This window comes from Ochotona princeps, chromosome 12, assembly GCF_030435755.1.
Source record: "Ochotona princeps isolate mOchPri1 chromosome 12, mOchPri1.hap1, whole genome shotgun sequence".
Taxonomy (NCBI): Eukaryota; Metazoa; Chordata; class Mammalia; order Lagomorpha; family Ochotonidae; genus Ochotona; species Ochotona princeps.
This window is the reverse complement of record NC_080843.1, coordinates 48154975-48180853: the sequence shown is the minus strand read 5'-3', so window position 1 is coordinate 48180853 and position 25879 is coordinate 48154975. Positions and strand designations below refer to the sequence as shown.

The 25879-nt window shown below is 37.3% G+C and overlaps 1 protein-coding gene across 2 annotated transcripts in view; it reads right to left on the bottom strand.

The window, feature by feature from the left end:
• RB1 (RB transcriptional corepressor 1) overlaps positions 1-25879 on the bottom strand; it is a 123716-nt gene that overhangs the window by 74439 nt on the left and 23398 nt on the right. For both annotated transcript variants that reach the window (XM_058670761.1, XM_004577482.4), the window contains exons 5-12: positions 22617-22655; positions 21174-21241; positions 15286-15396; positions 11188-11330; positions 9457-9534; positions 7597-7706; positions 5310-5387; positions 684-771 (exon numbers count right to left, since the gene is read on the bottom strand). In XM_058670761.1, coding sequence (XP_058526744.1) covers positions 684-771; positions 5310-5387; positions 7597-7706; positions 9457-9534; positions 11188-11330; positions 15286-15396; positions 21174-21241; positions 22617-22655 — 715 coding nt within the window. The remainder of the gene's footprint in view (positions 1-683; positions 772-5309; positions 5388-7596; positions 7707-9456; positions 9535-11187; positions 11331-15285; positions 15397-21173; positions 21242-22616; positions 22656-25879) is intronic.

The window sequence follows — 25879 nt, the reverse complement described above, 5'->3', positions numbered from 1 at the left end:
ACCTCACAAAAGTTGATGAAAAAGCTATTTTCAGACAACAAAACCACATCTTGTAAATTCATCTCAAACTAACCTCACTTCAGGAATTACTAAAGCACTTGACCCAGTAGCTAAGATATCTGAATTCCATAACGAAATAGCCAGGTTTTATTTCCAGTTCCAGCTCTTGACTCCAGCTTCCTACCAATGCATACCCTTGGAGACTAAAAGTCACGGCCCAAGTAGTAAATTCTTATCACCCATGTGGGAGACATGGATTGAGTTTCTGGCTTCCAGCTCTCAGCTTCGCCATAGTCCTACCCCAACCACTGTGAGCATTTAGGGAGTAAACCAGAAATGTGAGCTCTTTCTGTCTCTGATTTTCTGTCTCCCTGTCTGGGAAATAAATAAGACAAAGCAAATTATAAAAAGTGACATTTATAGAAGAAAGAAAATTATCTCAGAAGTGAGGTAGAGACTGCAAGAAAGAATAGTGAGCAAGGCAAATGATAACAACAACACCTTCTATGTTAAAACAATACTACCAATAAAATCTAAATTTGAGGATTAAAAGCAAGAAATAAGATCATGGATAACTACACACTGGATGGGAACTAAGTATCTCAAAAAAAAAAAAACAGTTCTTGACTTCTAAGTTAAAAATTCTGCAAACATTAACAGAAAATGGTATATATTTGGCTTACATTGAAATAGGAAATCAGATTTTCTGATGGTTGATCACTTGCTGAATTTAAAATCATCACTAACTGTTGAATGGTATTCATAACAGTCCTAGCAGAAAAAGGAAAGAAGAGTTAAACAATGACAGGAAAAAATAAAAAACGAAGTACACCTATTTTCTAAGTTAGATGTATCTTTAAACATACTGCCTCCTCTTTATCTTTTAAAAGTTCTCGGAAATTAGACTTCAACAGGGCAGGAGTGGAGTGGAGCTACGGCACTGACATCCCATGGGAGCACCTGGTTCAAGTCCTGGCTATTCCACTTCCAACCCAGCTCCATGCTAATGCACCTGGGAAAGCAGCAGAAGATAAGCCAAGTTCTTCGGGCCCTTCCCTCCATGTAGAAGACCCACAGGAAGTTCCTGGCTACTGGCTTCAATCTGGCCCAGCACTGGCCATTGTGGCCATTTGAGGAGTAACCTATGGATGAAAGATCTTTCTTTTTGTCTCTCCCTGTCTCTGTAACTTATAACCCTACCTTTCAAATCAATAAAATAAATTTTTAAAAAATTTTTATGTTATTGTGTACTGTTGCTTATGAGGAATTTTACTTTATTTAACTCTTGAAGAAAAGCACTAACAATCAGTTTATAATTACAGAACTGATACTCTTTTGTCAATAACTATAACTACATTTCAATAAAGCATTAATGTGTCAAATCAATGATGATTTAGGGGAGAAAAGACAATGGCATTATATATAACTTCATATTAAACAGAGAAATAAACTGCATGAAATGGAATTGTTTCCAAAAAACCCAGTACTAAGCACACTTTCAAATAAAAATAAAAAGATATTTAATAGCTCAAGTCAAGAATCAAATGATTCTCCTTTACAGAAATCTTCAAAAAAGAAAGGAAACTAAGTTCCTGAATAATTTTTAAAGATTACCATTCTTAAAGTATAAAATATCCAGTCAGTATCACTACATCTTTTTCATTCCATATGTCAAGTGTGTATGTGTGTGTGGCAGAAATATACCATAAACAGTAGTGTTTCTATTTGGAGTAGAAGTGCATTTGAGACACTGTTTAATAATACTACAAGTTGTAGAATGTTTGGTACTGAAAGGACCCTTAAGTATTAAACAAAACATGTTCAGTGTTCTTTGCTAAACCTGTGTAAGCTATAGCTACGCTTCTTAACTTTTCAAAGTATTGTGACCTGCCTTTCTTGTGCCTCTCTATGGTTACTAATGCATTTGTGTTGCAATGAACAGAACTACAAAAGAGCAACTGTTAAAATCAAGACCTTCATCTTTTGTATCATTTGTTCTGATACCTGACTTCTCTGATACATTCAACAACCAAATATTCTTTCCTCAAACTCCCTCCCTCCTGGGGTTTTTGTGACCTCACTCTGTGGGCTCTCCCAACCATACATTCTCATTCTTTAAAAATCTAACATACACTTATGCTATTACAATTCTTGAGGGTTCCGCCCTTAACCACCATTCTGCCCATTAAAAACCTCTGCTTTAGGCAATCTCACCTACTTTTACGGTTTAACATCCTCCCTGATAATCTCAACTTTATAAGAGCCCCAAATTCTATCACTTACCAGTTAATTTTCTTCATAAAAGCATTAAAGCATGATATTCTAAATGTGAACTCATCAAATTTTTACCAAACCTTCCTTATCACCACTCCATTCGTTCAAATCTTCCACATCTCTGAACTCACCTACCACAACAGACCAGCTCAGAGACTGTCACTCACTGTATCTGTGGTAGTAAGGCCTAGCCACCTGTACTTTGAAAAAGGATCCCTCAGGTTGTCCTAATTTGGACCTCTGGTTAAGAACCACTGAGACAGACTGACAAATCTTTTGCCCACCTGTTTTCTCGGTCCATCCACTTACAAACTATTACCATGCATATACTTGCAAATCCAAGTCTGATTTTAACTGTTACTTCTGCTTAACACCTATTTATAGCACAGGCTACATCACGTAAAAGCAAAAGTGCAAAACTGTGATTATACCGTAGAAGACATTTCTTGTCTAGCACCCATACCTCCCTGCCTTCATCCTCTTACTTTACAGTGAAAATGGAGTTGCTAACAGTGTACTGTGCTGTTTTATACTTTCACTACTTTTCACATGCTGTTTGCACATCTTAAACTGCCTTTCCTATGAAGCAGATCTTAACATGCTTCAAAATTCAGTTCACATGGCTTCATGAACTGTCTTCTTATCAACTTGTCCATTACTATTGAGATATTAATATGAAAGTGATTCTATTCAATCATTTGAAATATATTAATGACCATCTACTATGTACCAATTATTAGGCTAGGATCTAATTATTAAATGGAAAAATCATAGTTCCAATAATATGGAATTTCAAGGACACTGTGTGCCATGGCGAAAAACAAATACAAAGACAAATTATATACATTATGGAAGAAATAGATCATTATATTACAAGGAAGAATAATAGAACACTTCAGAGGAAAACATACTCTTTAAAAAGCAATATTTTGCTGAAGCATAAGGAAGAACAGCAGTTGGCAATGCATGGGAAGAAAAGAAAGAAGAGTTTCAAAAAGACAGAATAGCCAGTGAATTGCTTCTCAAGTACAAAAGAAATTGCAGAATTTAAGAAAACGGAAGAAGCTCAAGTATGGATAAAACAGACTGAGCAACAAAACATGTTCACAGGCTTTGCTGCAGCATTAGCTAGATGGTGCTAGGAATGGGGACAAGTCCTGTCAGGCTAGCACACAGAACCACTTGTAAACTGAAAGATCCAGAGCTGGGATGGGCTTACTAGGAAAATTCTGGGCACTCCTCTGACGTGCTGCAGCTCCCACTGGTGAGCACTGAGGACAAGCCTGGCTGGACAGGCAGTGGCACCTGTAGGTATGAGTGGGATGGATAGTGGGTTTGGTCAGACTGAGCTAAGCTCCAACACCCATTGATGTGTACAAGAGCTGAATGGGATGCAGGAGACTGGATTAGTCTGCTACACACATCAGCATGCACAAGAACTAGGTCTGTGGGTAGATCTGGTGAGGGCTACCAAGGATCATTCCAACTAGGCTGCAGTTTCCATTGGTGTGTGTGAGGGCAAGTATATGGTAAGCAGGGATGGGCTGGGCCACAGCATCCATTGGTTTGTGCATGAGATGGGGCTGGGCACAGAACTGACCAGGTGACTATAACCACCAGCATATGTATAGGCTGAGCTGGGCAATGGACTGAGCCAGACGCCACACAGGCTAACACACACAGGAGTCAGGTCTAGGGTCACCTCTGGTGAAGTTTCTTTGGGGACTCCCCAACTATACCACTGAACTCAAAATTTCAATCATAGGGAAAATTACATGGAATGCATGTGTCAGAACTGGGCCTCCTTGGTTGTTGAAGCCTGTACAGCAAATGGCATGCTCAGATGCACATGGGCAACACGACAACCACTTCATTGAAGCCTGCAGGGGACATCTAGTACCATGTATGGCAGAACAAAGTGGGTAACTCTCTCAACCAACTTCTGACAGCAAGGAGTTTGGTAAGTGGAGACACTAAGGTGGACCATCTCAGCCAATGGATCTTGGAAGGATTTCCTCTACAATGGAATAACAAAATCAACACCATCTCTGAATGATCAAAATCACTTATGCAGAACCCTCAGAGCATGCTCCACATCAAGGACCCTGGAATGACAACAGCTGGCTGTCCTCCATCTCCGGGTACTGATGTAGTTGGGATGCTCCTCTTCTCTCTCCCCTTCTCCCAGATATAGGAAGTAAAAAGGAGATTGGAAACAGTTATTGCATCTACTTTCCCCCATTCCTTAACCCTTCCTACCCTAATAAGTGGTCTACATGGACATGCATCCTTCTTAACTAAGTAAACATCATAAAAAATAAAATAAACTTACTATTAAAAGAAAAGAAAGAAAGAAAACAGATGACCCCAGAGAGGCACAGAAACCAGATCATACAAGGTCTTTCAGGCACAGTTAAGCAAGCTTCAATGGGAAGTCATCAGCAGGTTTTAACAGCAGGGTACAAATCATCTGATTTACACTTCTAGCATACTACCCTGGAGCTCTGTGGAGAACAGATCTGAGGAGAGAGAGGAAAGGAGGAAATGTGATGAGGTAGTAACAGATCAGGTTGATAGGCCACTGCAAAAAAAAAAAAAGCCCAAGAAGAAAAGAGAAATACGTTTTGGACAAGGTGGATAGAAAGAAATAGAGAACAGTAGTTGGGCTTCTGAAATATTTTGGAGATAGATTTAACAAGACCTGACAACAGATTTAGATGTCAGAAGTGAGTGAGAAAAAGGACAGATAATATATTTCGAATTCTGCAGGGTAATGTGTAGATTACATGTGATACGTATTTTTTTTCTTTTTTGTTTACTGAGACAGAACACATTCCCATTTTAGGTTGTATGAACAGCGGCAGATAAAACTAGCTTTAATAATCATATTTGGCAAAATAGTAAACCACATGGCAGACAAACCGCATTCAATATGTATTTGTTGGATATATGTACAAATATGTAAAGAAATGAACAAATACAGAATACTATCATTAAATAATCACAATGAAAACAACAAATGGGAAAGTTCATACCTCACTGGGGTTGGTGGAGGAATCATATTTATCTCTTCTTCATGATGATTTTTTCTTGGTGTTCTCTGCACTTCAAAACTAAATAATAATAAACAAAGTCATTCTTGCTGAAAATGTATTATTTGTTCTTAATAGCTATAAACCATAACATAATACTTTCACTTCATAACATCATATAAAGTGATAAATTATATAACAGAAGTGATAGGAACTACATGATCCAACCACTTCTTACGTAGATAAAAGGTTTTTAACACTGCTGTTCTTAGCGTAGGCTTTTCATGATATTGAGGTACACCATTAATTATTCTTGGAAGGGAAAGCTAAATGGTTTCTTCCTGGTAGTATTAATAACGAAGTTGTTCAGTATTTTTAAAAGCATCAAAGCTCAAATAAATAAATAAATCTTCAAGAAAAATCAAAGCTCAGATACCTCAATGCAGTAGGAGAGGCTGTTGTCGTGGCGCAAGTTAAGCTGCAGCCTGCAACACCAGCATCCCACAGGAGAACCAGTTTGAGTCTTTGCTGCTACACTTCCTATTTATCTCCCTGCCAGTAAAGCTGGGAAAGCAGTGGATGGTTCATAGTACTTGGGTTCTTTCCATCCACATGAGAGACTAGGATATACCTCTCGGCTCTGGCCTTCAACCTGGCCCAGTCCCAGCCATTGTAGCCATGTGGGGAGTGAACCATCCAACGGAAGATCTGTGTGTCTCTCTCTCTCTCTCTCTCTCTCTCTCTCTCTCTCTCTCTCTCTCTATATATATATATATATATATATATATATATATATATATATATATATACAACTTTGCCTTTCAAAATATAAAATGTTTTTAAAAAACCAAATCTCATAATTTTTAATGCAGTATACGTTCTAAAACTTTATTTCCAATTAAATCAAATTTAAAACATTTAATTATGTTTAATTTCTAAATCACATGTATTTTTAACTTTCACATTAGAATCTTTAATGCTGAAATCTTCCGGATGATCAGGTTAAACTTTTTATAATTATTTTCAACAATTTCCACGTCTGGGTTCTACATGACAATTCAAGCCGATATACTGGGTGGGGGTGGGGGAGGGGCCGTGCTGTGGAGTATTTAGTTAAGCTGCTGCTTCGGAACCTGTATCCCACAAGAAAACGCTGGTTGCAGTGTTGGCTGCCTTGTTTATAACAGTTTCCTATCAATGGGCCTGGGAAGGCAGCAGATGATGGCCACTCACTTTGAAGACCTACATAGAATTCTTGGCTGCTAGCTACTGCAGCCATTTGGGAACCCAACAAACAGATGGAAGGACTTGCTTCCTCTTTCTCTCTATCTCTCGCAAGGTAAGTAAACATCTTTTTAAGGTAGAGAAGATATTTAGATATTTTTTTAAAAAAATGGGGCCCCAGCGTGATGGCATAGTGGTTAAGATCCTCACCTTACATGCGCTGGGATCACATATGGGCACCAGTTCTAATCCTGGCGGCCCCGCTCCCCATCCAGCTCCCTGCTTGTGGCCTGGGAAGGCAGTCAAGGACAGCCCAAAGCCTTGGGACCCTGAACCCACGTGGGAGACCCAGAAGAGCTCCTGGCTCCTGGCTTCAGATTGGTTCAGCTCCAGCCATTGCGGCCGCTTGAGGAGTGAACCATCGGACGGAAGACCTTCCTCTCTGTCTCTCCTCCTCTGCATATCTGCCTATCCAATAAAAATAAATAAATCTTTTTTAAAAAATGAACCAGGGGTCCAGTACTATGGCTCAGTGGCTAAACCCTTGCCTTCACGCACCAGGATCCCATATGGGCACAAGTTTATGTCCCGACTGCTCCACTTCCCCTACACCTCCCTGCTTACTGCCTGGGAAAGCAGTGGAGGATAGCCTAAAGCCTTGGGCCACTGCACCCACAGCAGAGACCAGGAAGAACCTCCTGGCTTCCAGCTTTGGATTGGCTCAACTCCTGCCATTGTGGCCATTTGGGGAGTGAACTAGTAGATGTAAGATCATCTCTATCTCAACATATCTCTATAAATCTGCCTTTCAAATAAAAACTAAAATCTTAAAAAAAATTATATTCAGCTAAGTTAAAAAAGATACTGGTTATGAAACATTACTCATATTAAATTTCTATTAATACATCATAATCTCAGAATACCATTATCCTTTTCTTTATTTAAAGGCATTTGACAGTAACTTATTACTATTAATTATATAAAAAGTAAATTAAATCAAATCTATATATCATTGTTCATCTATATAAAAATGCATCAGTAAATGATGATATATTATGTGCAATACCTGTCTATAGAATCAGTCTGGAGAGTTTTATCATGATCCAAAAATAATCTTGCATCTAGATCTTTGTTTTTAAGATACATTTCTTCATATCGTTTAGAGAGACTTTCAACCTCCAAAGGAAAAAGAGTATGATCATCTTTTTCATGTTACATCTCTTAGCATACTAGAACACAAATTTAATTGGAGAATTCTTATATAATAAATATTTATTATGCAAGAAATATTCACATGCAACATATAAGGCCTATCTAAAAATGGAGTATACAAAGCTGTAAGATTTTTTCAACTGCAAATTTACGTATATTTCATTCATGCACCCTAACTGTTAGCATTTTACACAGACAAGGATCACCAATGCCACAAATCAGAACTAAAGATAAAAGTAGGTATTATCATAACCAATTAACTAAGATTCTCCAAACATCCCTATACTTCACTTTCAATCTTCTAATCAGTTTATTAATATAGAATAGTTTTTCCCAAAAACTATATTAAAGCCTCTTGATTATATATTCTGACAATCTTTTCTCAACCTTTTATTCACTCCAGCTTCCTTCATTCCTAAGTTAAGAATCTCAGGCAAGAGAATTAATTCAATAAATTAATCCAGTTAGCACATTTACATGGTCTATTTCCAATCTTAGATATTCTTAAATTGTAAAAATTCATACATCTTTTGATCTACCATTTTATAATTACAATTTAAAAAACAGATACTCGAGTGGCAAGTTTTCTGCTGTGACTTTTATAAAACCAAGATGTTTCCAAGAGACACTGAGATAACCAAAACAAGGAGTGGTAAAAAGAAACTCAGTTAAATGTACACTTTTTGTTTATCTGCATAAGTGTACTAAGTAGAAAAGTCACTCATGCTTAAAGTTTGAGCAATGCTCCTATGCTATCTTAAACATTAATTATCAATCATTGGTGTCAGTGTTGCAGCACTGCCAGCTATGCCACAGCCTGAAATATCAACATCTCATATGCATACCAATTCAAATCCCGACTGCTCCACTTCTGATTTGGTTCCCTACTAATGGGATTAGAAAAGCAAAGTGTCTAAGATTGCTGAGAGTTGTGGAGAGTATTTTTTTCCTTTATCAAATGCAAGAAGACATTAATATTCAGCCACTTCTTGCCTCTCCAATACCACATCTAACAGCTCTGTTATGGCTTGTATCCCAACCTTCATGAGCTACTTGGGATTAACTAACCAGACCATACCATCTGAATCAGTGTGCTTCGACTTCACAGCACCCATACCCTGGGCTCGGCATTCCTAAGGCTTACTCAGCTTAAAAATCGCATCATTTCCAAACAATTCTCCACAAAACTCATCTGCTCCTGTGTGGATTCGGCAGCCCCCCTCCGGGACATCACTGAAGCCTGTGTGTGCACCCTCATACTTCACACTCTTGGGGACTCCTGTAATTTCACATTAGCATTTTATGGCCAGTGACAGAGATGAAGTCTCTAACCATGGGATTAACATAATCCCTGGCACACGATAATAAATACTGAATTATCAAGCTAAGTCATGATCTAGCTATCAGTTCAGGTAACAGAATCAGCAATCTTATCTTACACTTTTTGATCTGTGTGACTAACATGAGGTACTGTGTTGTCACTGAGTGATAAAACATGCTTCTCAAAGCATGCTTTCCTTTACTGAGTCTACAATACCACCAACATTCTCAATTGTTGCACTCTCATCACAAAGACAGATGGGCAACATTCGAAAAGTAACAGGTAGATGGAGAGTGCACCATTAAGGTTTAAAAAAAATCTGCAGCATAATCAAAGACATTCCACCAAATCTATTTCAATTGCATTTTTTTTTAAATACTCAAAAAAAATTACCTCTGGAAGTTCATTAGAAGCTATAATTCCAAGAGAATTCATAAATGGAATAAAATTTTTGAAATAAACATTTTTGACCTGAAAGAGATTTAAAAAAAGCCAGAAGCTATTAAAACTTAAAAACAAAAAACCGGGGCTGGCGCAATAAAATTCAGCTCACTATTCCTCCACTCCGAGCATTGGAATCCCATATGGGTACCAGTTAGTGTCCCAACTACTCCACTTCCCATCCAGTTCCCTGTTTGTGAACTTGGAAAACAATAGAGGAAGACCCAAAGCATTAGGATCCTGCATCCATGTGGGAGACCAGAAGGAAGCTCCTGGCTTCAGATTGGCCCAGCTCTGGCTGTTGCACCCATTTTGGGCATGAACCAGCAGATGGAAGATCTTCCTCTCTGTCCCTCCTTGTTTCTGTAAATCTGTGTTTCCAATAAAAGTAAAATAAATCCTTATAAAAAGGATTTACTCCTGTCTTTAAAACAAAATTTCACAAGTAGTTCTTAAAGTCACAGATTTATAAACCAGAAACTTAGAAAACTGCTATTTACTACTATTATCTTGTGCTTCAGGGACAAAATTAGAGTAAAATGAAACATTTTAACTTCATCCACTGGCTTACTTGCAAAGATGAATTATGATTCTATAAAACTGAAAGTAAATATATACAGATAACATATATATATATATACACATACATACATATATAAGCCCAGATATGCTTTTAATACTTCTTCAACTAGATTTTTGAGACACCTCCCACTCCTTCCCACAGCTGACAGGGGAAGTTCAAAGATACAAGAGTTTCCACTTGTATTTGTTCATAATAAATTACAGACAATATAACATACTGTGAGAAAACAGCACAGTAGAGTGACACAAGCACTAGTACTGGATGTTCCAATGTCCAGTGTAGACCCTATTCATAACAAATCTCTGGAGAGTCATTTACTCATTATAAAAGGCGGTACAACATATTATTGGCAATATTTTCTCCAATCTAACATTCCAAATTTATAAAAGAGGTAATTCCTAGGTGTTCAAGGGCATTTTCCATAGTCATTAACATCTTGTATAATATTTAGAAAGAGCAATTATGAATAGTTAAACTGAAGTTTAATGTTGGTATCCCTTATCACTAAACGAAAAAACTAGGATTTCCTTATCAGGATAATTAAAAACATTAGGGGTACCAGTAACTTCAGAGAAACTAAAGAACACGCATATTTTAAAATAACTGTCTTGATATATACATTTCAGTGGTTCCAGTGCAAGGGAACTACCCCCTTTAAAATCAAAGCATGTGAGAGGGTAGGTAGTTAAGCCACTGCTTGGAATCCCTATGGTCCATATAGGAATGCAAGTTTAAGTTCCAAGCATTCCACTTCCAATTTGGCTCCCTGCTAGTGCCTCTGGAAACCAACAAATTCTGGGTCAAGTACTTAAGTCCCTGTGACCCTATGTGGGAGATTTGATGCAGATGTTGCCTCCTGCCTTCAGCCTGGCCCAGTCCTGGCTGCCACAGCCATCAAGGAAGTAAACCAGCAGATAGAGTCGATCTCTGTCTGCTTTCAGATAAACAAACAATTTTTAAAATAAAAATCCAGGTAATTTTATCTAACTTTTGTTTTTTACTGTAAAAATGACACAATGCATGCTATTCACAAGAGGTAGCTACTATTAAGAACTAACACTGAACTCTACTTGAAATGTTTTACAGAAATCATGAATTACCTCGTCTATATTACAATCATGTTCTTTACAGAGCATGTCAATAATTCTTGAATCTTGTTCTTGTTGCTTGGCTGTCCGGGCACTTCTGTTCTGACCTCTTCTGGGTGTTCGAGGTGAGCCATTAATAGGTATTACAGCTGTTTCTGTTACAAAAAAAAAAAAAAAAGTTGAGCAAGAACATTTCCATATTCTATGTACAAACTATCAAGCATTCTAATTACAACTTGGATGGTTAGAAACAATCTTTGTAACATACTACTTTCACTCATTAGGCTTCATTAGAAGAAGAAAAATTTCTTTTTTTTTTCTTTTGGTTTTGTGAAAGTGCTGACACTACTTTTTGCCATCTTTATTTTTTCCTGCTGACAAATACCCCAGAAAGAACTGTAAAATACTTTGTCTTCCCAAACAAACACAAACAGAAAGCTGCAAAATGGCCTATAAGTCTACAAGAAAAACGTTTTCTGGAGCAGGTACTGTAGCCACTAGGTGAAGAAGCTGCTTAGCAGGCTCACATGCCATATGAGAGCTTGGTTGGAGCATCAGCAACTCCCTAATTCCTAGCATGCTTGGGAGGCAGCAGATGAAAATCCAAGTCTCCGGCTTCCTGTTGCCCATGTGGGAGATTCCATGCAGTTCCTGGCTCCTAATTTAAGCCTGTCATAGCCTCTGCTGCCGCACGATCTTCAGGAGTGAATCAGACAACAGAAACTTTCTCTTTCTGTCACTCTGCCTCTCAAATAATTTTTTTAAACAATGTTTTCCATCTTAAGAGTCTTTAAACTGAGCAAATATTTATGGGTTCAATTTCCAGCTACAGTATTGAAAAAAAATACAGAACGCATTGCTATGGCTCAGTGGCTAAATCCTTGCATTGCAAGCACTGGGATCCATATGAGCGCAAGTTCATATTCAAGCTGCTCCACCTCCCTTACAGTTTTCTGCTTGTGACCTGGGAAAGCAGCACAGAACGACCCAAAGCCTTAGGAGGCTGTACCAATGGGGGAGACCCCAAAGAACCTCCTGGCTCCTGGCTTCAGATTGGCTCAGCTTCGGCTGTTGCAGGCATCTTGGGAATGAATCAGAGGATGAAACACCTTTCTCTCTATCTCTCCTTCTCTCTGTAATTGTGCCTTTCCAGTAAAAATAAACAAATCTTTAAAAAAAAAATAGAAAGATCTTCCATCTGCTGGTTTAGTCCTCAAGTTTCCACAATGGCTTCAGATGAACCAATCTGAAGCCAGGAGCCAGGAGCTTTTTCTGAGTTTCCCACGTGTACAGGGTCCCAAGGCTTTGGGCCATCCTCTGCTTTCCCAGGCTACAGGCAGGGAGCTGAAAGGGAAGTAGAGAATCTGGGACATGAGCCAGCACCCATATGGGATCCTGGCAGATGCAAGGCGAGGATTTCAGCCACGTGGATTTCATACCACGCCAGGCCCCTCTCAGTCTCTTCTAAGTTATTCATTGCATTTAGGGCAACAAATACTTTTTACACTTAGTCATCTTTAATCTCTTTTACAGCTGATTTTGTCTTCTGTTTGAATTTGGAATGGCCAGATAACTCATGGGATTTTTTTCTTTAAAGATATATTTGTTTATTTGAAAGAGTTAGAGACGAAGAGAGAGAAACACAGAGAAAGAGGGAAGGAGAGAAACAATCATCTGCTGATTTACTCCCTAAGGGGACGCAATGGCTGGAGCTACACTGGTCTGAAGCCAGGAGCCAGGAGCTTTTCAGTCTTCCACACGGGTGCTAGCTCACAAACACTTGGGCCGTCTTTTGCTGGTTTCCCAGCTGCAGTAGCAGGGAGCTGGATAGGAAGTGAAATAGCCAGCACCCAAACTAATATCTATATGGGATCCTGGCACCACAGGGATGCTCAACTTATTATGCCACAGCACTGGTTCTTTTTTTTTTAAAAAAGATTTATTATTATTATTGGAAAGCCGGATATACAGAGAGGAGGAGAGACAGAGAGGAAGATCTTCCATCCGATGTTTCACTCTCCAAGTGAGCCGCAACAGGCCGGTGCGCGCCCATCCGAAGCCGGGAACCAGGAACCTCTTCTGGGTCTCCCACGCAGGTGCAGGGTCCCAAAGCTTTGGGCCGTCCTCAACTGATCTCCCAGGCCACAAGCAGGGAGCTGGATGGGAAGTGGAGCTACCGGGATTAGAACCGGTGCCCATATGGGATCCTGGCATGTTCAAGGAGAGGACTTTAGCCGCTAGGGCACGCCGCCGGGCCCACAGCACTGGTTCTTATACCTGTCTTTTATTTTGCTCATTTATTTATAAATATTTCTTTATTTATTTGAAAGACAGACTCACAGAGAAAGAGGAAAAGGCTACCATGCTGGGCCTGGGATGGAAGATCTTTCTGTCTCTCCTTCTCTCTGTAAATCTGTCTTTCCAATAAAAATAAATAAATCTTTTTTTTAAAGAAAGAGGCTTAGTTTTAAAAACAAAGAAAGAGAAACTGAGAGGATAAAGCAACATGCCAAATTACATCACATGATATAAGCAGCAAACACTGGGCTGTGGAAAAATTAGGACAACCCACCTGATTATTTAGTAAACAAATTGTAAGTGGGAGAAAAAAAAGAAAACAAGAGATGGAAGAGGAATTTTTATCAGTCTATGATGCAATTTGAAGTTTTAATATATGGTAATTTGTCAACCTGGAATTATATTTTAAAATTACAAAGACACAATCACTGAATATCTGTACACTTAACAGATATTTGGCGATACTAAGGAATGATTATGACTTGATTTTACATGTGGTAATGGTATTGTCATTACACTTTTTAAAAAGTCTTTACTTCATAGAGATATGTACTAAAATAGAAAAAGATGAAATGGCATGCAAAGATGTTGCTCAAACTACCACAGCAGGGGGACTTCGGCAGGAGACATGTGGCTATAGACTGACCACGGAACATGCTGAAGCTTAGTGATAAGCACATGGAGGTTTGTTATGTTACTACCCATTTTAATACTCATTTGAAATTCTCTAACAAAATTAAAAGTCAATTTAATACCTCACCCTGGTCTCTCTTTAACACAACATTTAAAGAGCTGAGTTATCCAAAATAAAGTCTTGCAAGACAAAGCAAATATTACATCACACTATTAAAGATATACCAATAAAAAACAGAGAGAAGCATATAAAGAGAAATTTTAAAGGTCAAGAAAATTTTGAAGTATATGCCTACCTATCTTTCTTCTGCTCTGCATGATTTCTGCATACTATACCAAACCATTTTCAAAACTCCATGCAAAATTTCATTTTTCCATTTAGCTGTTATTCACGACTAATCACTTCAGCACTTTGAGACTTCAAAGCTTTGATCAATTATCTATTATTGTTAGAATCATTACTAAAGTGTTAGTCGTCTTACAAGCACTTGGCCTACCTTGGTTAACTACACATTTTTCTATATTAGTTTGACTCTGAAGTCCTATCCTTGGGATCAGCAAAGGATGCAATTATATTCTCAGAGAAATACTGTCATTTTTGCTTTATGTTTTCTATGTCATTTAAATACACTTCTCATATTTGTGTGCTCATCCACTGAAATTGTATCAATTACATTTCAAATGCCAAAAAAATCAGACACAAAGTTAGACAATATTAATAAAAACTTAGTTAGCTGCTCCTGTGGAATGGACCACTGTTTCCCCATGCTGTTTCATTCATATCTTTGTCTTGGCTTTTGCTTTTTTTTTTTTTTAAACTAGGAATGTTCTTCCCCAACTCTTTAATAAAGACACGTCCTCCAAGCTAATTACTATTCAACACTCATTTCAAATATCACTTGTTTCATATGGCATTCCTCAGTCTTCGGCATTTCAGAGTACTTTCTCATCTCCTCAATTCCCCGTGCAGGTGCTACATTTTGACCCACATCACCTTCTACAGAAACTCTCATTAGCTGCTTCCACGCCTTATTTTCCTTTTTAGAACTTCTATTACTTGAGGGCAGAGCCCCATTCATTACTTTTGTAAAATAGCTTTACGACCGTACTAGCCCTAGATAATCAATAAACATTTACTGGTTGATAAGTAAGGAAGCATAAATTATAGAAAATACTTACTATATGGTTCTTTGAGCAATGCAGGAGGTGAAAGTTTGATAAAATAGTCAAGAACACACAACATTAATTGAAATGAGATCACCAGGTCATCTTCCATTTGCAAGACCTCTCCTGAAAATAAAAAAGGTTCACATTTTTAAGGAAAGTGAGATTAAGATGTCTCAGTCACAGGAAACTGTGGGTAAGTAGTCATCCATACAATCATTTAGTCAACAATTACTGGAGACATGGGGAAGCCTTACTTTTTCTCTTTGCAGAAAATTAGAGATAGGTTTTGCAATTTTAAAATTACATAAAGTTAAGACTTAGTTACAAAGTTTAAGTCTACCTTGAGAATTTTACTTTTAAGGATTATAATAACTCACTCTTAATTTCTAAAATTATTTTGCAGTTTGCTTTTTTAAAACTTATTTTCTAGCTCTGTAAAACTATAAATAAAATTTGAAGTATGATGATGTTATATGCTAATTTTTCATTCTAGCTATATATGAAACCTCATATATTTCCTATTTTAACTCCAAATATTTAAATGTTGATTATTTCAATTTAATATGAAACTATTATAATAACCAAAGCCATTAAGAAATAACAAAATTAACTATATAACTAAGATGGTTTAAAATATCAAACACAAATTCCTGAAAGTAATATATATATAAATACACAAACATGATAGATATTAAAATAAATGCATATAACTGAGAAAAATCTGTAGTTATATAAAATATAAAAATTATTATATAATACAGATAATGTGTATTTGCTTATATATTATTTGTTGAAGAGAAGCTTAATTTGACTCATTTTTTTAATCTTCTGATACCTGACTGGTAAATTAGTAATAATTCCCCAAAATACAAAACACGTAGAAACTATTTTGTAAAACATCACGCAGATTTTCTAGATCTACAGGTCTAGTGTCAAAAAAATTGTTTGCAAGGGACAGGGTGATACAGCCTAGTAGCAAAATTTTCGCTTTGCAAGTGCTGGGATCCCATATGGGTGCCGGTTCATATCTTGGCTTATCCACTTTCCATCTAGCTCCCTGCTTGTGGCCTGGGACAGCAGTAGAGCATGGCTCAAAGTCTTGGGACCCTGCACCCATGTGGGAGACACCAAAGAAACTCCTGGCTCCTGGCTTGGGATCAACTCAGCTCCACCTGAGGCCACTTGAGGAGTGAAACAGCAGATGTAAGATCATTGTCTCTCCTTCTCTCTGTGTATCTGCCTTTCCCATAATAAAAATATATATATGTAATAAAATACATAAATATATATATGATAAATCTTTTTTTAAAAAATGTTTTGCAAATCTACTTGGCACTTAGGCTATTCATGCACAACAGCTGAGTGCCTAGGTTCAGGACTCAGCTCCATCTTCCTAATCTCAGCCTTCTGCTACTGCAGACCCTGAGGTAGGCAACAGAGATGCCTTAAGTCACTGGGCTACTGGTGCCTAGTGGGAGACTGGATCAAGTGTCAGACTCCTGGCCTCAGCATGTGGGGATGAACGAGTGAACAGGATTTCATTCTCTCTCCCTCCCTCCCTCTTTCTCTGTCTCTTGCTCGCTAATAAACAATAAATTCTTTTCAGTCTGTAATATATTTAGAAGTTGTTAAGAAATATAAAAGTCAATCATGTTATCAGGGACTTAATTTCTCTCCTAATAACTAATAAAATCATGCAAAAAATGTACTGGTTAATTGCTACTATCAAAATTAAATTTGGCAGATATTAACTCAGAGTATTTCATCTTTTTCTCCTTCTGACTAGGAGGAGGGAGTAAAAACTGCTCACAGAAGGAAGGGTAAAAACACTGGTAAATTTGATTTAAAATATTTTACTTGAAAGGCACAGAAAGAGGGAGTAATCCTGCTATCTACATAGTCATTCCCCAAATACTCCCAACAGCCAGAGCTGGGCCCCATTGAAGCCAGGAGCTAGGAACTCCATCTTCCCCACTGTGGGAGGCAGTATCCCAAGCATGTGGACCATAATCTGCTGCCCACAAGGTCCAGTAGCAGGAAGCAGATTCGAAGCAGAGCTGGGACTTGACCCTAAGCACTCTTACAATCACTGCACAATGACACCTATCACTATAGTATGCTTTTATTTTTAACAAAGATTATAGCATACTAAGCTAAATCTGGAAATACATGAATCCCAACCAAACTCCTGGAAAAGGGAATTATAAACTTTCGCAAAAATTCAGATCAACAGAAGCTCAAATCACTTCAGATGAATTCTATATCTTCTCTCCCATCTTCAGACTAAAAGCACATGATAAATGCCTGTTCTCATGCTGTAGCTCTTTGGGCAACACTAACAAGTAACAAATTAGGAGTGAGGTGGAGTGAAGGCCATTCACCCACATCTCACAAAACAAAATCAAGTCACGATTACCCACATAAAGTCTCAGCAAAGTACAGTGATTATACAAACATGTTATAGAAAAGAAAAAAAACAGAATCATAACATTAGCCCACTGTAGAAGAATACCTAAAAGAACTCAGTGAGTTCTTCTCCACGATCTTAAAGATCTCAAATTACATATATTAAGAAAAACAAGGAGCTAAACAAACTAAAGCGGGAAAATGTGAAGGGACAAATAACACCATGACAAATGGTTTAGTTCAAAACATAAGTTAATATATAAGAAACAAAAGATTTGATGAGAGAAGATAATAAATTTGGAGGACAAAATCAATCCAACATAAGATAGTTAATGTTCCTTAAACAAAAGAGAACAACACAACTGAATAGAATAGCACTTAAAAATACAATGAGATATCTCTGCTATGAATAAGTTCATCCATTTTAAAAAGAATATGGTATTCTAGGAAAAGCTAACACAGTGCAATGATAATCAAAAAAGGAGAAGAGAAAACAACTCCAGTTATTCAAGAACTAAATGAGATGAGGAAACTAAGGAGATATCTGTCTTAACAATGTTCAATGCCAGAACAGTATCCTAAGAAAAACAAAAGATGACACAAAAATAGAACACATGGCTAAGTTGTCTTGCAAGTATGCATCGATGGACACGACTCAGACAGGGAACACAGCACCCAAAAGTCTACTTGTAAAAACTTTGTGATGATAAAATCCAGTCAGCTAGGAAAATTAAAAAAAAAAAAAGAAGTCAGAAATGCATTAGCTATGATATAGGAGCTACAATAATTAAGATCAATTCAGATGCAGAACTGAGAATAAACAAATATAAAAACTACAATTGCAAACAATATATAAATGTTATCATCTTTGATGGGATAATAACAATAAGATGAACTCCTCTGAAAATGAATAGAGGGGAGGTGATAGGAATGTAAAAATGCTAATATTCTTCAAGAGAGATTAGTACATAGTTTTAAATCAAAATATGAAGAAAATAGCCTAACCTCTTGATTTTTTCATGTTTTTTCATAATCTCAGATATTTTAAAAATAATAAGTAGCTAAGCCAGTAAAAACACAATTAAATTCAGGCACATTTTATTTTTTTCTGTAAAATTTGAGTAAAACTAACTTTTTAAAATTTTTTAATTTACACTATCATGAGAATCCATTTTTAGACGATCATGTCTTTTTGTGAAAGTACTTATCCATCTTTATTTACTGAGCTGTACATACAGGAGAAAGCATTTCTCAGTAGTTACAATGTCACCTGCGGGAGAATCAAGATGGTGGAAGAGGGTAAGGACACGTTTAAAGAGATGGAGAATCGTTAGCCAGGGTGAAGCAGAGAGAGCAGATTCCAGGAAACAGGAGAGGACAGACTGTCAGCAGAGGGGCACCTGGAGACTGACAGACATTCAGAAGCAGCGCTGACAACGGAGTAGTGTAATAGTGACCAGCTATCCCGTGGCAGTCAGCAAGTGGTGACCCAAGCTCCACCAGTAGCCAGGTGGGAAGAAGAGTTCACCAGAAGCTGAGGAGATGAACCCAAAGAACTGCCCATCCTGCTGATTTGTCTAATCCAACCAGCAGCAGAGAAACAGCAGCAGACCCCAAGCAGGCAGAGCAGGAATAGAGTGGATTTCACAGCCTAGACCTCCACATCAGGAGCCGTTTTATATAGTGAGGCAAAGGCTTTGGGAATGGAAGGACAACACCAAGCTGTGTATGCACTAAGCCAGGAGCAAACTCATTTCTTGGTGCACTGCACTGATACCACAGAGAAAACAGAACCGACTTTGGCATCTGACAGGTCCCATCCCAAATAGATCCAAGTGGTCCTCAGACCTAAAAGCCAGCAGGTCTGGCAAGATCAGTGCCACCAATGACCCAGTTATTTAGGACACCTAGTGTCTAGCTAATCCAGGGAACCACTAGAACAGAAGTGGGAGAAAGGTTGTACAGGCTCAAAGAATATACCTCTTCCAGACCTAACCTACAAATGATACTTAAAGACGTTCTCTTGACAGAGAAAAGAAACAACACCCACCAAAACCAAAGGCAATGAACAACCCACTGCTAAAATGACAGGACCAAAGTTACCACCTATTCATATTAACCCTAAATGTAAAAGGCTTAAACCCAATCAATGAAAGAGCAGAGATTAGTAGATTAGATTAAAAAATAAAACCCATCTATCTCATCCACAAAGTTCAGCGGAAAGTACATCTCATGGAATTCTGATGTTTTTGTTTTTAGTTTCATTTTTTTCAAAACATTTTCTCAAATTCTTCACTGACTCATACGTCATACGGTAGCACCATTTTCTTCAAGCAGGTTCTTAATTTTCTTTTGCATTTCTTTAGTGACACATTAGTCATTCAATTGCACGTTATTTACTTTATGGCATTGTAAATTTCTATTTTTCTTCCTGTTGTTGATTTTGTATTGTGGCTTTTCATTTAAGAGGATGTATAATAACTGTGGAATGGAGACTACCATATCCAGATGTGAGTATACAATGCTGTATGTATGTCTACTTCCAGATCAAAGATGGACTCCCAATAAAATTGTTAAATATATCTTGACAATAGGATGCTGGACTCTCTGCCATTGTTCATGTCTTCAATGTCAGGATACACTTAAATAGCAGAATGATGGACTCATGAGTGTTTATGAAAAACTATACTATAGTAATAACAGAGGGGAAATCATTGGGGGAAGGGGTTTAGGGAAGGAGCAGTGGAAAACCCTAGAGTCTATGGAACTGTATCATAAAATAATAAATTTTTAAAAAGTAACTTGGATAACTATATCCCATATTGGAGTACCTAGTCAGAGTTGGGGAGTCTCAGCTCCACTTCTCATCCAACTCCTTGCTAATGTGCATCCTGGGAGACAGCAGGTAATGGTTAAATTCTTGAGTCCTGTCCCCCACATGGAAGTCCCAGATTGAGTGCTAAGCTCCTGGTTTCAGCTTGGCCCAGCCCTATTGTAGCCAGTTGTTGAATAAATCACAGATGAAGGATCTCAACCACTCTCTCCTTCTCTTTCTCAACTTTTCAATTAAATTGAAATCAAATAAAACATTTTAAAAGAATGTCTAAATAAAATATACTTGAAATAATACTCAATTTTAAGGTTAATTATTCCTGGGTGGATTTGCGGTATTTTTGGTACTTTGGTCTACTGTTTGAAATATTTATCATAAGCAAATATCATCTTTATGAAAACAACAACATCAATATTTCTTTTAAAAGATTGGAAGGGAAACAGAATGGAAATACCAGAAATAGAAATGAGCCATTTCTAATACTGTTTACAGTATCAGAATCATATGACATTGCTAACAATAAGTCACGCAGAGAATGAATGGGTGTGGTGAAATGTGTGCATTCTTTGAAAAAAAAGTATTACATTTAGTCCAAAAGAATGTCAATTTAATTATTACATTTGACTGAAACATTAGAACATAATCAAAAAAACAAATTTACCTTTGGCTAGTAAAAATGTGATCCAAGAAACTCTTAGCACCAACAGAGAATTTATTTCAGTAGATAACCTAATAAACAAATTGAAAGCAGAAAACAAGTTAACACTGACAAAATATTTCAGCTACCTCTTTAGGGTGATTTTTTTTTTAAGTAAAGACCTTAGTTACATGCACAATAAAGGACAAGCTACTTTAAATACACAATTTACACGTGAACTCAATTTATCTCAATTAACTTAGTATTCCTACCAAGACAGCAGATTTACCCCATACACCAGTAAATATTTTATAAAGAAAATACTGAATATCTCAATTATAATCTAAAAATATAAAAATTACATGGTATACAATAATGTACTTGGTTTCAATTACTTCAATACTCCTGCTTTTTCTAATTAGAATCAAGAGTGTAAGAAGAAAGTTTTGGTGATTTTAGTTTGCCGATTACGCACTCTGCTTTGATAATTTTTCCACAGATATTCATTTATGAGAATTAATAGAAGCATATCAATAAATTAATTAATTGTGAGAAACACAATTTCCTTTTCTATCAATCATCACCAACACCACTACTTCAATGGGACAGCAAATCTCATGCACTACTCATTTTGTTTCCAGAGAAAAACTTTGGAACTCTATTTACATGGCATTTTGATACAGATTTTCATATTTCGTATTTATTTTTTGGAAGGGAAGTAGGAATAGCTGGTCTGCCTGAAAAAGGCTAGGGCAGCACAGTGGAAGCCCTCATGAGGACTGGGTCTACCATAACTGGAGATGTGTGTGACACCACAAATATCACAGATAAGCCATTTCCAAGCCACTAAGTCTTTAAATGAATCTGTGTTAAACTCAGTAAAGCTCCTTTTCTTTGAAGTGTGGACCTGACAGTGGCTGGGGAACTTGAGCTCAGCCTTGCCTAAAGCCTCAATCACATGTTCTTTGTTGTGCACCTTGGTGCAAACAGACAGGATGACTTGGCCAGTGTAACCCTAGCCACCAAACCCTGGGGCTTCTAAAGAAATAAACATACCTGTCTGGAGCCTAGATTAGAATAGTTCAAGACATAGGTCCAGGGAAAAGGCAACCCATACAAGAAACAGACTGTGAAATTATAAAGAAGGCTATTAGCAGTCATTGTGCTGTATTTATTATTCAACAAATCATGCTGTAAGTCTTTAATAAAAGGGCCAATAAATCTGCATTTTTTCCTAAAGAGGTTGGTGATATGCTGGCACTGAATCAATTTCTACCTAATTATTCTTTTCTTATAGTGCAGAGAATGTATTTGAAGTCTCATTGTGAGAAAAATGAATTATATAGGACTTAAGTCAAAATCTTTAACTCAAAAAGTAGTATGCTGTAACATATCAAATATCAGAGATTATTTCAGAAAAAAATCATATTTTTAAAAGTGACAAATAATATGGTCTGAATTACTTACGAAGTACTGGGTTGTGCCAAATATATTAGCTCACATGTCCTGAAAGGAAGAAATAATTAAATCAACACTATGGATTTTTTAGGAGTTATTTTTTCATAGTTTAGAAGTGATGATAATTTCATCACTTTGTGATTAAGAAGTAACAAAAAGACAATAAAACATATTTAGCATTATAAAACAAAATAGATATTTCCAATTTGTAAAATTTAAAAACATTGTAACCTTTAATTACAGAAGAATCAGATTCCACACGTACATTTACAACTTGGAATACATTTTATATTTGAAGATCTAGTTAGAATCACAGATGTAGCATAAAAGCTTATTTAGGGGCAAGAATTGTGGTGCAGTGGGTAAAGCTCCTGCCTGTGATGCTGGCAGCCCATTAGAGCACTGGTTCCTGCCCTGGTTGTTCCACTGTTTTGTTTTGTTTTGTTTTTTCTCTCTCTCGCTCTCTTTTTTTTCTTTTGTAAAGATTTATAGTGAGGGAGATATAGTGAGAAAGATCTTCTACCTGCTGGTTTATTCCCCAAATGGCTCCAACAGCCAGAGCTGGGCCAATCCAAAGCCAGGAAACAGGAGCTTCGTCTGGGTCTCCCACGGGGATGCAGGGTTCCAAGGCTTTGGGTCATTCCGTATTGCTTTCCCAGGCCATAAGCAGGGATCCAAACCAGCACCCAATCAGGATCCCAGCACTTCCAAGGTGAAGATTTAGCCATTGAGCCATGTGCCAGGTCCAGTTGTTTCACTTCTGAACCAGCTCCTTGCTAAAGTACCTTGGAAAGTAGCAAAAGATGGGCAAAGTGCTTGGCCCTACCACCCACCTGGAAGACAAGAACAGAGTGCCTGCCTACCAGCCTCAACCTGGTCCAGTTCTGGCTCTTCCGGCCATTTGGGAGAATGAACCAATAATGAACCAGTAGTGAGAAGATCTCTGCCTTTAACTCTGTCTTAAAAAAAAAAACACCCTATATAATTAACAATTTTATATTCAAATAGTCTAGCCTGAAGAAAACAAGACTTGGTATTAATCTTCCCAATTATTCTCCAGAAAAAGGTACAAATAAGGACAAAAAAGTTAAGTTATGACATATGACTACTCAACAAAAGTTCCAAATCCACGTATTCTTGTAAGGTCAAATCTGACTGTCACTGCCAAGCTTAAAATCACTGGATGCCTTTCCATACCCTACGGGTGAAGGTCAGGTTCCCCACTACTACCTTTCAGATTTAGCAATTTCAAAGCACATCCTTCCACCACACTGGCTTTGCAGACATGAATCACACTGTCTAGGATGTTCAGCTCCTACTCATTTTGGTTGGTAAATTCCTATTTATCCTTTTAATTGTATTCAGATCAGATAATTTGCTATAATTATCTTCCTAATCAAAATTGTCCCTAACGCTACCCATGTCACCCTAACCTTCAATCGTTCCCACCCTGATCAACTACGTAAATTTCATGAAAAAGTAAAAACTAAAAATTAAAAAAAAATTAAATAAATACACACTGAGCAAAAAGAAAAAGTTAATGTTCATGTGAAGTTTACTACATTTACACCAGACACTTGATTAATACTTTATATTACTTAATATATCAGACAACTTAACAGGATAGGTACTGCCATCAACTGCACTTACACATTAGAAAATGAAGCACTACAGTTAGATAACACACTTGCACCAGATCACCCAGTATGTGTTAGAGACCAGACCAGAAGTCCAATCTGTCTGGCTTTAAAGCCTCTATTCTCTTCTTCAGTAAACTGCTATAGGCAACCTTTTTTAGTAGGGTGTCAGAACAGATACTGCTTTCCAGAAAATTCTGTGGGAACTAGAGTCATGTGTCCTACTTACTAATCTGGAAATACCAGTATTTACATGACCTCCAGTAAAAACAGCATAAAAGAGAAGAGCCTAAACACTTCAAAATTCTCCATACAATATTGTAAAGCTTTCCTCTTTTCAAAAGATTTATTTATTTGAAAGGCAGAGATACAGAAAGAGAGAAACAGAAATTGGCTTGGAGAAAATTTTTGCTTACTTTATTATATCCTCCCTAGAACTATAAGTTACTAATATAAAATCTCAGTTAAAATTTTGACAAACATCTTTCCAGTCATTTCATTCTATGCAGCTGTGATCCAGGCTTTTTCCCTATTCACAGTCACATCATAGATCTTTTAAAAATGTATTTAACATCAGAAGCATTTCATCATATTGTTATTATTTCTCATAATTTTTAAAATATGTATTTATTCAAAAGGCAGATCAATAGCCATACACACGAATGGGGGGAGCCTTTCAGCCACTGATTTACTCCTCAAATGGTCACAAAAGCCAACTCTGGGCCAGGCTAAAGCCAACCTACACAACTCATTCTGTGTCTCCCACGTGGGTATCAGGAGATCCAAGAACTTTTAAGGCTCATTAGCAGGAAGCTGGATAGGAAACAGAACCTCAGGGACTCCATCCAGCACTCTGATATGGGATGCTGACAACACAGCAGCAGCTTAACAGTATGCCACAATGCCAGTACCTGTCCCAATCAATTTTATTTCATATTTATACCTTTTAAAATATACTGTATATAGTATATTTTAGTATTTACAATATTACATACATTATTATACTGCTAGTATAGGTCACATCTGCTTTCACATACCAATAAGTTTTCTCTTTCTAAAAAGATGTATACTATTATTCAAAACTACAAGTCTTTCAGCAAAGTAAAAACAGAAACTAAACTCACAGTTAACAAAAACAAATGATATGTGTAAAGACAAAAAACAGTTAATTTGGGAGGATGCATTCAGAATGCATATGATTACATAAATGAGAAAGCTAGGAATTAATAACAAACTTGGAGGTGGGCATTGTGGCACAGCAAATTAAGTCACTGCTTACATTACCCACAGCCCGTACTGGACAGCCAGATGTCCTGCTTCCAACCAGCTTTCTACTACACTCCTGGGAAATCATTAGGTGATGGTCCAAGTGCTCGGGTCCTGACCACACACGTGGGTAATCCACATGCTGTTCTTGGTTCCTGACTTCCGTCTGGCCCAGAACTGCTGATGCCATTTAGGTTGTAAATTAGCAGATGGAAGACATCTCTCTCTCCCTCCCTCCCTCCCTCTCTGTTGCTCTGCTTTTCAAAGGAAGGAAGGAAGGAAGGAACTAATAGCAAAAGAGACAAGTCTAAGAGGATAACAGTACTTAATTACTTTACCAACTATGCAATAGTTTCCAAATGGAGCCTA